Source organism: Telopea speciosissima, chromosome 10 (assembly GCF_018873765.1).
Source record: "Telopea speciosissima isolate NSW1024214 ecotype Mountain lineage chromosome 10, Tspe_v1, whole genome shotgun sequence".
Taxonomy (NCBI): Eukaryota; Viridiplantae; Streptophyta; class Magnoliopsida; order Proteales; family Proteaceae; genus Telopea; species Telopea speciosissima.
The window spans coordinates 42,310,655-42,323,956 of record NC_057925.1 but is presented as its reverse complement, the minus strand read 5'-3'; the positions used below and the strand labels follow the sequence as shown (position 1 = coordinate 42,323,956).

Sequence of the window (13,302 nt, the reverse complement as noted above, 5' to 3'; positions counted from 1 at the left end):
GGGGGGTACGCGTATTATATATATTTAATAATTAAATATATATAAAATAAATCAGGTGTTCACCGGGCAGGCTAAATCGAACCTTTATCCGCTGCTGTAACTGTAGCGCTGCTGTGCGCATCGTGTGGCATAGCAGCCGCCATGTGTGCACAGTGGGATCCGCTGTGCATACATAGCTGCTGTTGCACCACACGATGCGCACAGCAGCAGATAAAAATTCGACTAAGGCTGGTTAGGTTGGGCTCGATTGGTTTGGTCAGACACTTGACGGGCTAGAACCCACACCGGACGGGCTCGTTCGGGCCTGGAATTGACACCCCTTCATTCAACAATTATCCCTCTCCTTTTATTCTCGTCGCAGTTCCAGAACAAACTCTCTTTTCGCAGTCCATTATTTTTTTTTAGGGTTAGGGTTTCTCTGACCCCGAGCCCTTATCTCCTCCTGTGTTCCGTCCTTCTTCTGTTGTAGGGTTAGGATAAGAAATTTCTGTACCGCCTTTAGGCGCTCCTTATCAAGGTTGGTTCCGTCCGGTTTTTCCGTTGTCTTACGGTTGTTGTTGCTATCTAGGTCTTTAGGCTTAGGGTTTCTTCGATAGTATTGTTATTGGAGCGAAGATGATGCAACCTGCAACAGGCGTGGTTCCTCCTCGGATGGCTCCACCACCGATGGATCAACAGCACCAGCAGCAGCCACCACCGCAACAGCAGTGGATGATGATGCCTTCACAACAGCCTCTTCAGCCACAGCCCCCTCATGCGTGGGCCCAACAGTCACAGCCAGCCCCGCAGCCGCAGGTACCACCTCAGCAACCACAGCCCCAACCGCAGCAGCAGTACATGTCCGCGCAACCAGCAAGCGCAGATGAGATTCGCACGCTTTGGATCGGAGATTTACAGCAATGGATGGAAGAGAACTACATTCACAGTTGTGTTGCTTATACAAACGAGGTAAAATACTGCGCTTTCATCATCTTTGAGATTCTAGAAGAATTTTACATGCCGTTTCTTTCATCTTATTTGGGAGTCGAAGAATTTTACCCTTTTTTCAGGATATTGTTGCAGATATCTTGAATGTGCAATATCTTATTGTTATTGGTGAAATTATTTTGGTTAGATGAATCTATACCTGACCCAACAGCCGTGGATCTCAATAGGTTATTATGTTGTCAAGGCATTAGGGTTTTAAAGATACCCCAGGGTGTTGAATACACAACGCTGGCTGTCTTGTCAATCAACTTAGTACTAAACGCACTATTTGTCAGTTAAAAAATTAGGCAATGGGGAATATGGATTATCCTTGCCGCTTAAGAGAATTTTGTGATGATTGCTCAAGTTCAGGTACACTGTTTGTCTTCGTGATGATTAAATGATTTGTTAAACCCAAAAAGTAAAAAAGATGATCAAATGGTAACTCATGTTCTGGGGTAAAATTCATCGTACATTGTTTGTGTTCTGTCCTCAGGGCACACCCTGTAGTTGCTCGCTACATGTTACAGATCCCATCTTTTGCTTAAGGATTTATTGATGATAAATTTAGATATTAAAGAAAACAATGAAAAGGAAAGTTAGAAAATATTTTTCTCTGTATTTATTTATTTTTTGTTGATCTAGATGAGGGTACCCCAGAATGAATTATATATTGTGCTTACATTTGTTGCCTTCTTGGATCGAGAAATTCAGTGGGAAAGTTCCAACATAGTTTTTGTGGTTTCTTTGTCTTTCTTTCTTTCCTTCCTTTGGCTAAAGCTGCTGAACTTGGCATACTTGGTGCTATTATGTTCTAATTTTGTCATCCAAAGTGCTGGAATTCTTTTTATTTTATGTGTATTTTGGATTTGAAATCTAAGTTATTGCTTCACTATGTTAACCTTCGCTGTCCACAGTGTGCCACATAAAGTTCTACTATGGTGCAAGCATGTGTATATGTCTATATGAATTTATACATGTTCACGTCATTGTCAAGATCAAGTATACTTGCTCTTTCCCTTATTCTTTTCTTTTTGCTTTTAAGCAGACTTGCAAATATTTCTTAAAGTACATACATTGATGCCTCGATTATGCTTCAATGTCGTTGATGTACTGTATACCACCTGTCTAATTTAATTTGTTTCAATGATTTCATTGATGCAAGTACTATAAATATCACATTGCATTTTCTTTTTAAATGTTAATATATTTATTTTTAGTAAAAAGGTTCTCTGAGCCACTAGGCGAGAGTACACTAGCACCTTCTCTCTCTATCTCTCTCACATGAAATGACCTTGCTGTCCTATCTACAAAACCGTTTCGTTGCATTTGATTGGTGCGCTCTCCTATACTGCTTGCTCAGAGAAGCCTCTCCCTTATTTTTTTTGTTGGCATCATCATCGTCACTAAGTCAGATTTCAGACATGCTCCTGTTGAAACCAGCTCATGGACAGGGAATTCCAATTGACCGTAATCTTCCACATGGATTTCTTACTCGTAATTGATGTGGTTGTGGTTCCAAAAGTACTGCAATGGAAAGGGTGGATGATGCAGATAAGTCACCTAAAGGGCTTATTTTATTGAGAATAAACTTTGGGTTGGGTTATGTAGGTGTTGGGCTTTTGATCCCATTGGTTTACTTTGTGCTTGGCCAATTTAATGAGCCTAAAATATGGGTAGAAAGTAGGAAGATGGGATTTACATCATTAGTTTAGTTAGAATCCTATTTTGAGTCTGTTTTCTTTATTATTTCACTTTCATAGTCAATTAGGATACCGTATTAGTTAAGGATTGGGTTAGGCCTTTCCTTTTTAGTGTTTGAGCCTGTTTTTGAGTCTTCTATGTAAGTTTTTAAGGGGCTACATCCTTGTACACGAATTTGATTAATGAGATTGAGGAAAGAAAAACATAGCTTTGTGCTTCTCTCTGTGAGAGAGTATGGTGAGATGCCATTGATGAGAGACCAAAATTCTTCTTTGTTTCTTTTTCAATTGATTTCATTGTGTGATTTGCTACAAGTTCATCAATTGTTACCCGGTTTTTGAAGACCAAACTAGCATAAACTTCGTTCAAGAATATCTGCCTGGGGCTGTGGACAAGGAAGAAAACATCCTTTCCCTGTTGATCCATTAATTATACATGAATGGGAGAAAGGTCCGCATTAAACCCCTTACCTTTGGACTAAAATTGTTTTTGTCAGTGTGTTTTCAATTCAATTTGTTTTTTGTAAGATCTTGAACAAAGAGGAGGCAGGAATGAGCATGTACAGCTCAGCAAGTCCTCTATGTCAGTTGTTTCCCAGTATAAGTCAGATGCACTGAGTTCTCATGTTTGTTGTAGCATTATATTTATTTATCATGTTCATTTTATGGTGGAATGGATGATGTTACCGCTGTTGTTTGCAGGTTCTCTCGGTGAAGGTTATCCGCAATAAACAAACTGGTCAGTCCGACGGTTATGGCTTTATTGAGTTTGTATCTCGCGCTGCTGCAGAGAGGATTTTACAGACATACAATGGCACACCCATGCCTAATGCCGAGCAGAATTTTAGACTGAACTGGGCTACTTTTAGTTCTGGGGATAGACGTCAGGATGATGGAACAGACTTCCCAATATTTGTGGGAGATTTAGCTGCTGATGTTACCGATTACATGTTACAAGAGACATTCAGGAGTCACTATCCCTCTACCAAGGGTGCTAAAGTTGTGACTGATAGAACAACTGGACGTTCAAAGGGTTATGGGTTTGTTAGGTTTGGAGATGAAAATGAGCAAAAGCGTGCCATGACTGAAATGCATGGGATGTTCTGTTCGACTAGGCCGATGCGTATTGGACCAGCAACCACGAAAAAGAATGTGGATGGCCAGCAAAATAAAGGTATGCATTTGCCTGAGTTCTTACAGTGTGAATACTATGATTTCTGGCAGTTTATTGAACAATTATGTTCTAAAAGCAGTTTTTTTTTATTGTCTGGTTGTATGATCCCTTTTTTGGTTTGGGAACCTTTTAGAGTATTCTGTTGCATGTTTGGTGTGAAAGTTTTTTGAGACTTGATCTACTAAACATTGTTTAAGTTTGCATTTCCTTCAGTTAAAAACTTGAAGAAAAGCGGGAGTTTACCAAGTCATTTCCTTCCAGTACTTTCCTTTGTAAAATTGGGCGCACTTAATGTTGAAACTTCAAACACTCATAAAACTCATGTTGTCTCAAAGCAGGATGCCAAGAGGCTCTCTCGTTTAGAGGCCTGGAACTGATTTCAGCTGAAATGATTCCCATTTAGTGCGTGGCCTCGTTTAGGTCAGTTTTACTGTTTATGACAATTTTGTCCTTAATTTCACTTTTATGTGGCATTTCTTATGCTACATCTTCGATTTACTTCCAGTTCCTTGTATTTGAAGAGCTTCAGTGTACATTTTTTCACTTCCAATTTTTTTGAAGTTTCTATTGGTTCTGTCTTCTTCCTTTTCTATTGTAAATCAGTCAGTAAATCACTACTTTAGTTCTTTTGTAAGTTAGTTCCTTTGCTCCATTTATGTTACAGTTATTGAAACATAAGTTTCTTTTTCCTCATTTGAAGTTCTGATTACTGTTTCCAGTTTTTCATTCCTTTAGGGGGGAAACGGCTTTTTTGGGAGTTTAGGCAGTATTTCCTAATGTGAGAGCTTTGACTGCCTGAAATTGCAATGCAGCAGCCATGCTTTCAGTTGCATGGATATAGGTGTATGGTATACATTTGTGTCTTAGATTAGGGTTCTTGTTGCTCTCTCTTTTGATGTCACATCTGCTTTCTCCACCTTCTAATTACTAGCTTGTTAATTTACATTATTCAGAAGGGGTATGTTAATAGCTGAGTTTTCTTTGGCTATGCATATCGCTGACAAATGATTTTTGGTTTACTTCATTTAATAATATTTCCATTATTAGTTGTGATTAAAGCATCTGAATGTTGTACATTTGTGTACAGACTTCAATTCCTTATCTGTAGATCTCCAAAATATGGGTTCCCCCCCTACTGATCTATGTGATCTGTATCATCCAATTTCTTATTTGATTGTATATCCTACTCAGGGTTCTATTGAATAGAGTCTTAAAACTACGAATGACTCAGGTCTTTGGCTATAATGTATTTGTTCTTAATTTTTTTTTGGCAAGCGTGAAAACAAATGGATTCATAGGATCAGCAGCAGCTTGTATCATTGTTGGATACATGTTATGCCAAAGAAAAAGTTTGGATAATAGCTTGGTTAGCTTCAATTCATATTGAATGTTATTGAGCTGGAGCTTAAAAGTTTGTACTGAAGTTTTCCTTCCACCAGAGTTTTGTAAATGATTCATCCACTCAACTCAACTCAACTCAGCTCAGCAGTATCCCAACTAAATTGGGTCGGCCACACGGATCCCTCTTCTGCAATCAGCTCTATTCAAATTACATATTTTTTACTATTCCTAAGCTATTCATCTTTTTTCTCACCACTTCCAGAGTCATTTTAGGCCTACTTCTGGCTTTTTTAGTTGTCCAGGTGCCCTTTGCTGGAAGGGGGGCCTTGGTTGCCTAGGCTTCACTAGGTACCTTCTTGGTGTTGCCTTGTCATCCAGTCCCCCTCCAACACCTTGGGTCGCTTAGACGCCGTGACAACATGCTTTTAGTTCCTTCAATCTGAATCAAATAACTTTCTTGCAACTTATCATGTATTGGGGTTGCTACTAATGTGACTTTAATTTGTTCATTCCTTATTTTATCTTTTGTAGTTTTACCACACATCCATTTCAGCTACACTATTGGTTTATATGTTGTTTCTTCATGGCCTAACATTCAGCTCCATACACAATTGCTGGTCATATGAAATTATAACTGTTCCATAAAATTTATTTTGAGTTTTAAACGAATATGTTGGTCACCTAACACTATGGATGCACCCTCCACTCTGCCCATGTTGCAATGGCATTATTGTGGCTGAACCGGCCTGATCGATCAAGAAACCCAGACCGGTGTGGAACCAAACCCAATCAGGCTTTTAGTAATGGTGTTTAATGATCGTAACTTTTAGTGATGGTGTTAAATGGTCTGGAAACCTCTGTTAGCTTTACCATGTGGAAACTGTACTATTCGATCTAATTCGTAGAAAATTACTCCTAGGTGGCAGATTGTCACTTGATTGGATATGGTAACTATGGCTTGATTTAAGAGGTTATAAATAGAGTTTTTTGTATTTCTGAGAACTTTAGGTAGCCCTGATTGGTGGCAAGATAAGAAGAATCAATTAATTATTTTTCCTGTGAGAACTCTGTCTGCACTGGTGAGATCTCTGGTGCACAGTGAAGCATTTAAATTGATGGAAGGAACCACCAAAAATAAAAAATGACTTGACAGTCAATGTTTCAACAGAGGAAATGGGATTTAGGTTGAAGGGATCGGCATAATGTTACATGTTAGGTGCTCTGAACAGATAGAATTGAAATACTAGTAATATTGAAATGAACATGGAAACGGGTAGATTTATGGATGGAGATACTAGGAATGGAGTTTGGCTTGCATTGGATTTGATCTTCTCAAGCATGTGTCTGGTAACTGTACTGTCAGTCCTATTCTGCTACATATTACACCTGTGAAATAGAGAACTGCTCCTTGAAATGGCTTTGCCGCATGTCATGTTTATTTATGTATTCGACTTTCTGCTAAAATTTTATTCATTCATTTTCTTTTCTTTAACCAGGTGAAGTTGCATTTAGTATCATTTTTTGCATCAATGTTTCATAGTATAGAGTTTGATTTTTGGCTAGGGGTTCAAAGATTGGTACAAGTCTGATTTGTTTCATTATTGGACGATTAGTTAAATTAGTAGTAGTTCTGGTTTTCTCATCCGGTTATCCAATCATAACTCCAATACCGTTCATGGCATCATAGAGTTTTATCATGTCTATAGTTCTTTACTCTTTCAATTTCCTTGTACATTTAATGCAAGAGCAGACCTGTAACAGTATCTCAGACCTAATCTCACAGCAGGATCTAAAAAAACAGTCAAAACTCCCAAAAGTCATAGTCAACAGAAAGTCAACCTTTTCAGATGGTCAAACTTGAGATTTGAAACCCTCACAATGAATAATAACACCCATCAAAAGATGATAGTGATTAGTTAAGTAATTTGAGAGTAATTAGAGAATTCCGACTAAGGACAGAAATTTGGGAGGAAGGGAAGAATAGCCAAACTGAAATTAAATCAGATCAGGCCAATAGAATTGCCCCAAACTCCAGTTGACTTTCTACCCTTGGTTGGATTCGACAAACCCCCAATTTAGAAGTAAATCAGGTGGCTAGATAGGGAGGAATTAGATTAGGTTGAAATCTTGAACTCAACTCATTCAGTCGCAGATTTTTAGGTAGCTTGGTAATAACAGATCCAATGGGCTCCAATCTCAGATCGAGTTGCACAGAGGAGGGGGGCTTTAATATGCCAAAGTTTGGTAGAAATCAGGTTATGGGATCGGGAGCAAGTAGCAGGTCAATATATGCTGCAATTAGAATGAAAACAGAGTATGTTGCAGGTGTGTTAAGATTGAAATTAAACACTGATTAGTCCTTACCTGAAATTATGATTCACATGTAAGATGAAGAACATTATATCCTCGTAAAATTTGAAAGCAATCACTCACAGCAGTTGAAGATATTAAGCAGAAATTAGTAACGGTCGAGCTGGCTGCAGAACAGGGGAAGGGAATTAAAGCCTCAAAGAACTTCACCTATCTCAGGTCTGGTCTCTCACCCACTGTCTCACAGTTTCTTAAGGCTAAACAGCACTCAAGCTTCAATTCATTAAATCGTGAGAGGCTGAACAGCCTTACATTGTATTTATATAAAGTTCAAATCAATTATATTCACACTAGGAAACTGGAAATCAACTCCTATCGAATGTAGGAGTACTTAAAACTTTGCTGAAATTAAAACTAAAAACAATATTCCTACTTAAACTAGGAAGAAATAACTAAGTAAATACTAATAAAGCTCATGCGAGCTTGCTCAGCAATCCTCCCAGCCAGCTGGTGTTATTAGGCCCCACCAGGCCCAAAGCTGGACCTCGGTTCAGGTTCAACGGCTGGTCTCTTGCTTCCCTTCTGCTTGCGGCTGTAATACAACCTGGTATGCTTATCTACATCAACATTATTTAGGAAGGTAGTGATGCAACACTCGTCATGCGGGGCCTTGCCCGTTAGGCTGCTGGTAGAACTGCAAAGTGGCAGCTTACTGGTATTTGCCATATGTCAAAGTGTTTGAAGAGTCAACAGTTTTGAAATATGGTCAAATAGCTAAAATACTTGGGGGGAGGTTCAATATGGTAGGCCATATGGTTCTGCTAGGGGTGACTAGTTATATCTGTTTAGTGGTTTAGATTAGCCATACTATCCCTCCGTGTCTCTCAAATTGGGCTGCCCTTTGTGTTAAGCCTAGAAACACAATTATTGTGCCATTCTTGAATTTTTTTTTTTTACCATTCCCATCTGTATTGTTTGGGCAGTGAATTTGGAGTGTGCCATGTGAATGTCTTTTCCCCTTCCCGGTGTTTGGTGATTGTTACTTTGCATGTAGGAGTACCAATTGAAATGATCACATTCAGTTGGTTTTATGGTGTCCAACCTTTTAAAGGTTGTAAAGCCATGCCTTTTAATAGCTATATCCTTAATATGGCTATAGCTTTCTGGAATGACCTAAAACATAGGATAACTGTTGATCTGATTCGTGCAAAGCTAGTGGATCGACTTATTGTTTGTTGGGATCCTCCTGTCAGTTCCCTTATCGGTTCCTCCTTTTTTCCTCGAGCATGTGTGTTCTTGCTATTTCTGTTATATAAAAGTGGCGCTCTAACTCCTCTAAGTAGGCCATTTTCATGATATTTATTCATATCAAGATTTTGACTGTAACTGTTTTGTCGTCAACGAAATCTTTATTGCGGGATAGTACTCAGAAACTTATAGGTTGGTAGGATTTAAGAATAATATTCTGTTTGATTGATTCTGTATTGCTCATTTTCGTGCTAGATGTTTATGTTTTGTAGTTAATCTCTTGATTGGAAAATCGTGGGCTGGTGATTTGTTACATAGATTCACTTTTATCTTCTACCATCACTAGGTTTTTTTCTATCTTCATTATCTATTGGTTTGCCCTTCTTTTTCACATGGATTTGTTTTTTGCAGCTTCTTTCCAGAATGCACAAGGAACTCAGAACGAGAATGAAGCTAATAATACAACTGTGGGTACTTTATTCTGTTTTGGATGTGTACAGGTCATTTATACCATATGATTGTGACACTTACCAGTTTTGAGTGCAGATATTTGTTGGTGGTTTGGATTCCAATGTTACAGAGGACCATTTGAGACAAATTTTTGGCCAATTTGGGGACTTAGTTCATGTGAAAATACCAATGGGAAAGCGTTGTGGGTTTGTTCAATTTGCAATCAGGTTAGAGAGTTACTGAATATCTTTAGACCAATGCTTGATTTTTAAGTATCAAATCCGTGGCTTGTTTTTCATGTTTATATATTGTGATGTTTCAGAGCTTGTGCTGAGGAAGCTTTGATGATGTTAGATGGAACTCCGTTGGGGGGACAAAATATTCGACTTTCGTGGGGACGTAGCCCTTCAAACAAACAGGTTTATAATGTGAGCCTGTAGTTAAGTGATATGTGCTTAAAAAGATGCAAATTTGTTTGCTCCCATCCTAATCTGACAAGTATGCAGGCTGCATCTGTGGTTCAGCCACAGCCAGATCAAAACCAGTGGAATGGTGGTGGGTATTATGGGTATGCTCAAGGTTATGAATCCTATGGCTATGCACCAGCTCCACAAGATCCTAACATGTATTCTTATGGAGCGTATCCAGGATATGGAAATTATCAGCAACAGCAGGTGAGAATTTGTTTATCTTAACCTACGTTCCACTTCTAGAGGTGAATTTCTGGTGAATTATCAGTTCGAAAGATTTTCTTGAGTGTGTGGGCAAGTTCTTTTTGGGTTTGCATGTATTGTTATTCTTCTTTTGTTCCTCTGCTGCTCCCTCTAGGATAAGTAAACTGACCTGATTTTCTCATCAGGTTAGTTTCGTGCTAGTTAACTATACTTCAACCTAAAAGTTTGTATTCTTGAGTTCCTGTTTGAAATTCTACCTTATTTAAACTCTGCACGATGTTAATGTTGTTTAAATATACTCCAGAGGGTCTATTTTGGGATTTCAGGATAACTTAGGTATGGAAGGCTGTTCTCCTTTGACCTGAATTTATGTAATTGGTTCTATGGTTAAGTTTTTGCTTGCCAAGTAAAACACAAGTTTTTCTTCCATTTGTTTCATTCACATGGTCTTTTACTTAAATGTAAATCTTTTTTTGGTGGCCATTTTGGCTGGGGATCGACATCAGATCCTTGGGAAAATTGGGCTTTTCGTTAAAAAATTGTGGCCAAGCTGTTTTTTAAATTTTTTCAAACTCCAAAGGGTCTATATTGGGATTTCAGGATCACTTAAGAATGGAAGGTGATATTCCTTTGACCTGAATTTAAGTAATTGGTTCTATGGTTAAGTATTTGCTTGCCAAGTAAAACACAATTTCTTTCTTCCATTTGTTTCATTCACATGGTTTTTTACTTTATTGTTACTTTTGAATTATTTCGAATCCCTTTTACCCTTTATTAAAAGAAAATTACATTGCCTAACTAGAGGTGTCATTTGGACAGACCGTATATGTATAAATGGAAAAAGAACGCTGCCTGGTTGAGTGGCCCCTGCACCAGTGCGCGGGGCCAATGAGGGGACGTCAGGGGCATCAACCAGTGGGGGATTTTTCATTTTTGAAAGGGGGGGTGTTTGGACATTGCAGGGGGTGGTGTCTGGGCGCAGGCTGCATGTAACCAGGCAGTGTTCTTTTTCCCATAGATATATGTATGCACTTCTCTTGAAAGGGAAAATGAAGCATGCACCGCCCTTGTACAGATTCCTTTATACCACCATCTTACATAATAAACAGTAGGACCCACACTAACTCCTATTCTGACCCATATGGACCCCATATGATGATACCATTTTCCAGCCCCCTCACTGGTGTAGCGTGCAGATTGCTTCTTACACTGCCCTTGTAGGAACCCTCTCCCTATATGAAATTATGTGTACATATTTAGGCTTGCTTGCTTGCAGAGTGTGGAGTTAGAATGGCAGTCCCCACTCCTTGGGAGGTACTAAATAAACATCTACTGGAATCCAGTTTTTGGGCATAAAGATTCCACTTACCTGTAAAAAGCGGGCCTAACCCTTGGCTGCATTTCAGTATGGATTTTAGTTGTCAAGGTGTCGCCTTGATGTAGTGTTTGCCAGGATGGGTAAGCCATGAATATGGTGCCCGCCTAGTATGCTTTGGTGAAGTTTTGACCTAGGCCTGGCACTGTATTTATCAGCTAATGGTTTTTTTTTAATTGTTATATTTGAATGTTATTGACCATTGGTTTAGTTGCTATTGTATACCATAATACAATGCAATGTGATGCACTGACATTTGCAAGTAATTTATGACAGACACCAAGACTGAAACCTAACAAGCTGCATGGCCACTGCGTGCATCCTTGACCATGCAGTGAAGGTTCAGCACACCAGCCTAGGGTTCACAAATCCCTATAGGGTTTTAGTATGTTCCCCAAAATACCCTACCCGATACCCTTCTGCGTGCATCTGAATCCCTGTGGTGAATGGATCTCCATTCGCCATGGCTTAAAGAAAACCCGGTCCAATGTTAATTAGCTTGGCAAAGTAGGTTTTGAGTCAGAATGTGTAATTCAGAAACTGATCTCCCTGATTTCCAAAGAGTTCGTGAGACATGATACATTCTCTAGTAATTCCTTCGGATTTGTGAAGATCAAATGTTTGTGTTTTTTTGTTTGTTAGCATTTCTTCTTTTTTTCTTTTTTCAAGTGCTATAAATGCTTTGTTCTTACATTTTTGCAGTGATCTGCTTTATTTGTGGCAGTGAAGAATTGGCTGATGGTGATTTCATCACTACTGTAGTGGCATATGTTATGTATCTAAAGAGGGAGTAAGGAGTTCGGATATCCATTTGTTTCATATAAACTAGTCTGCTGCTGGTCAAGTATAATCACCGGGGCTTATCCCCAGTACGAGTTCATCGGAAAGAGCTGTAGAGTAGGCTTGCTTTCTGGTGATCATTTAGGCTTTATGCTTATCATTCCCTTATGTTTTCTTGCGACTGAGTTTCGCGACAGATTTATAGATTAGCTACCTTATGTTTGAGAAAGGATTATATGTTTAATGGATTCTGTTTCTTTCACCCTGTTCCCCCCCCCCCTCCTCCGCCGCTTTCCTGATGAAAGGTTTCCATCATGGGAATATGTTGAAACTTGAAACATACGGAATGATCTTGCTTGATTGATGTGGAACGCCAGACCATCTGTAGTATTTTAAATTCAGTTTGTGTTTAAAATTCAGTACAATTCATCTGTATTTCACTGTTAGTATTTTGCGTCTTCTGCCAAGGCTAAGCCCCAACAAACAGAGATTATTCGGATTTGGGAACAAGTGAAATCTAAATATTCTTGGTTTTACTTGATTTGTTATCCTGAAAAAAAAATGTGGTCAAATTGTTTAAGGATTTAGCCATTTGTTGGAACACAATTGATTTGTGGATTAGATAAATGCTATGTTAAAAAATTTTAAGTTGATTTTCTTGTTTCTTATGCAGATTATGTATTCTGTGGGTTTGGTAATTTATTTCCCAATTTATTTGATGAGAGTTTCATACACGTTTTCTGAATTATTTGTAAAATATCCCCCCAAAAGCAAATCCTCAGCAATCTTTTAGAGTGCGTTGGATGATTTGTACAGAGATTAGTGTAAAAGCATGAACTTTTACGAGTTATATTATAGCATCTCATGTATCACTGTCTTCTAGCAACTGAACTGAATAATCCCCAATTGTCTTTCCTAAAATTGTTCAGATGTGTAGAAACCTAAAGTGGATGGCACCCACCCAATCACGCAAATTATGAGATCATTGCAAATTGACGTGCCATACCAAAAAAAAAATCAGATGCTCAGAAAGAACACGGCCTTCTATTTGATTTGACTGATGTTGGCACTGAAAGACTGTCTAGTAAGAAGCTATTACTATTTACTAGTGCAAGAAAGATTTTTTTGAGGAACATTTTTATAGAGAATTGGATTTGGGTAGACAATGTATGGTTGTTAAGCAATAAAAGGGTTTTTTTTAGCAAGGTGTGTAATGTATCATCAAATATTCAATATGACTTCTCAAGATTTATTTTTTGTTCAAAGGAATAGTCAATTGAA

At 38.5% G+C, this 13,302-nt stretch overlaps 1 protein-coding gene across 2 annotated transcripts; it reads left to right on the top strand.

The window, feature by feature from the left end:
* Window positions 1-526: 526 nt before the first annotated feature.
* Window positions 527-12,238, top strand: LOC122642367 (polyadenylate-binding protein RBP45-like). 2 transcript variants are annotated; one of them, XM_043835807.1, is made up of 7 exons: window positions 528-948; window positions 3,372-3,843; window positions 9,154-9,209; window positions 9,289-9,419; window positions 9,515-9,611; window positions 9,699-9,866; window positions 11,944-12,238. In XM_043835807.1, exons 1-7 carry the CDS (start codon window positions 616-618, stop codon window positions 11,944-11,946), a joined length of 1,260 nt encoding a protein of 419 aa, XP_043691742.1. In that variant the 5' UTR covers window positions 528-615; the 3' UTR covers window positions 11,947-12,238. The 2 variants fall into 2 exon arrangements, with proteins under 2 accessions (XP_043691743.1, XP_043691742.1); XM_043835808.1 differs by lacking the exon at window positions 11,944-12,238 and having other exon boundaries at window positions 527-948; window positions 9,717-9,902.
* Window positions 12,239-13,302: the final 1,064 nt, after the last annotated feature.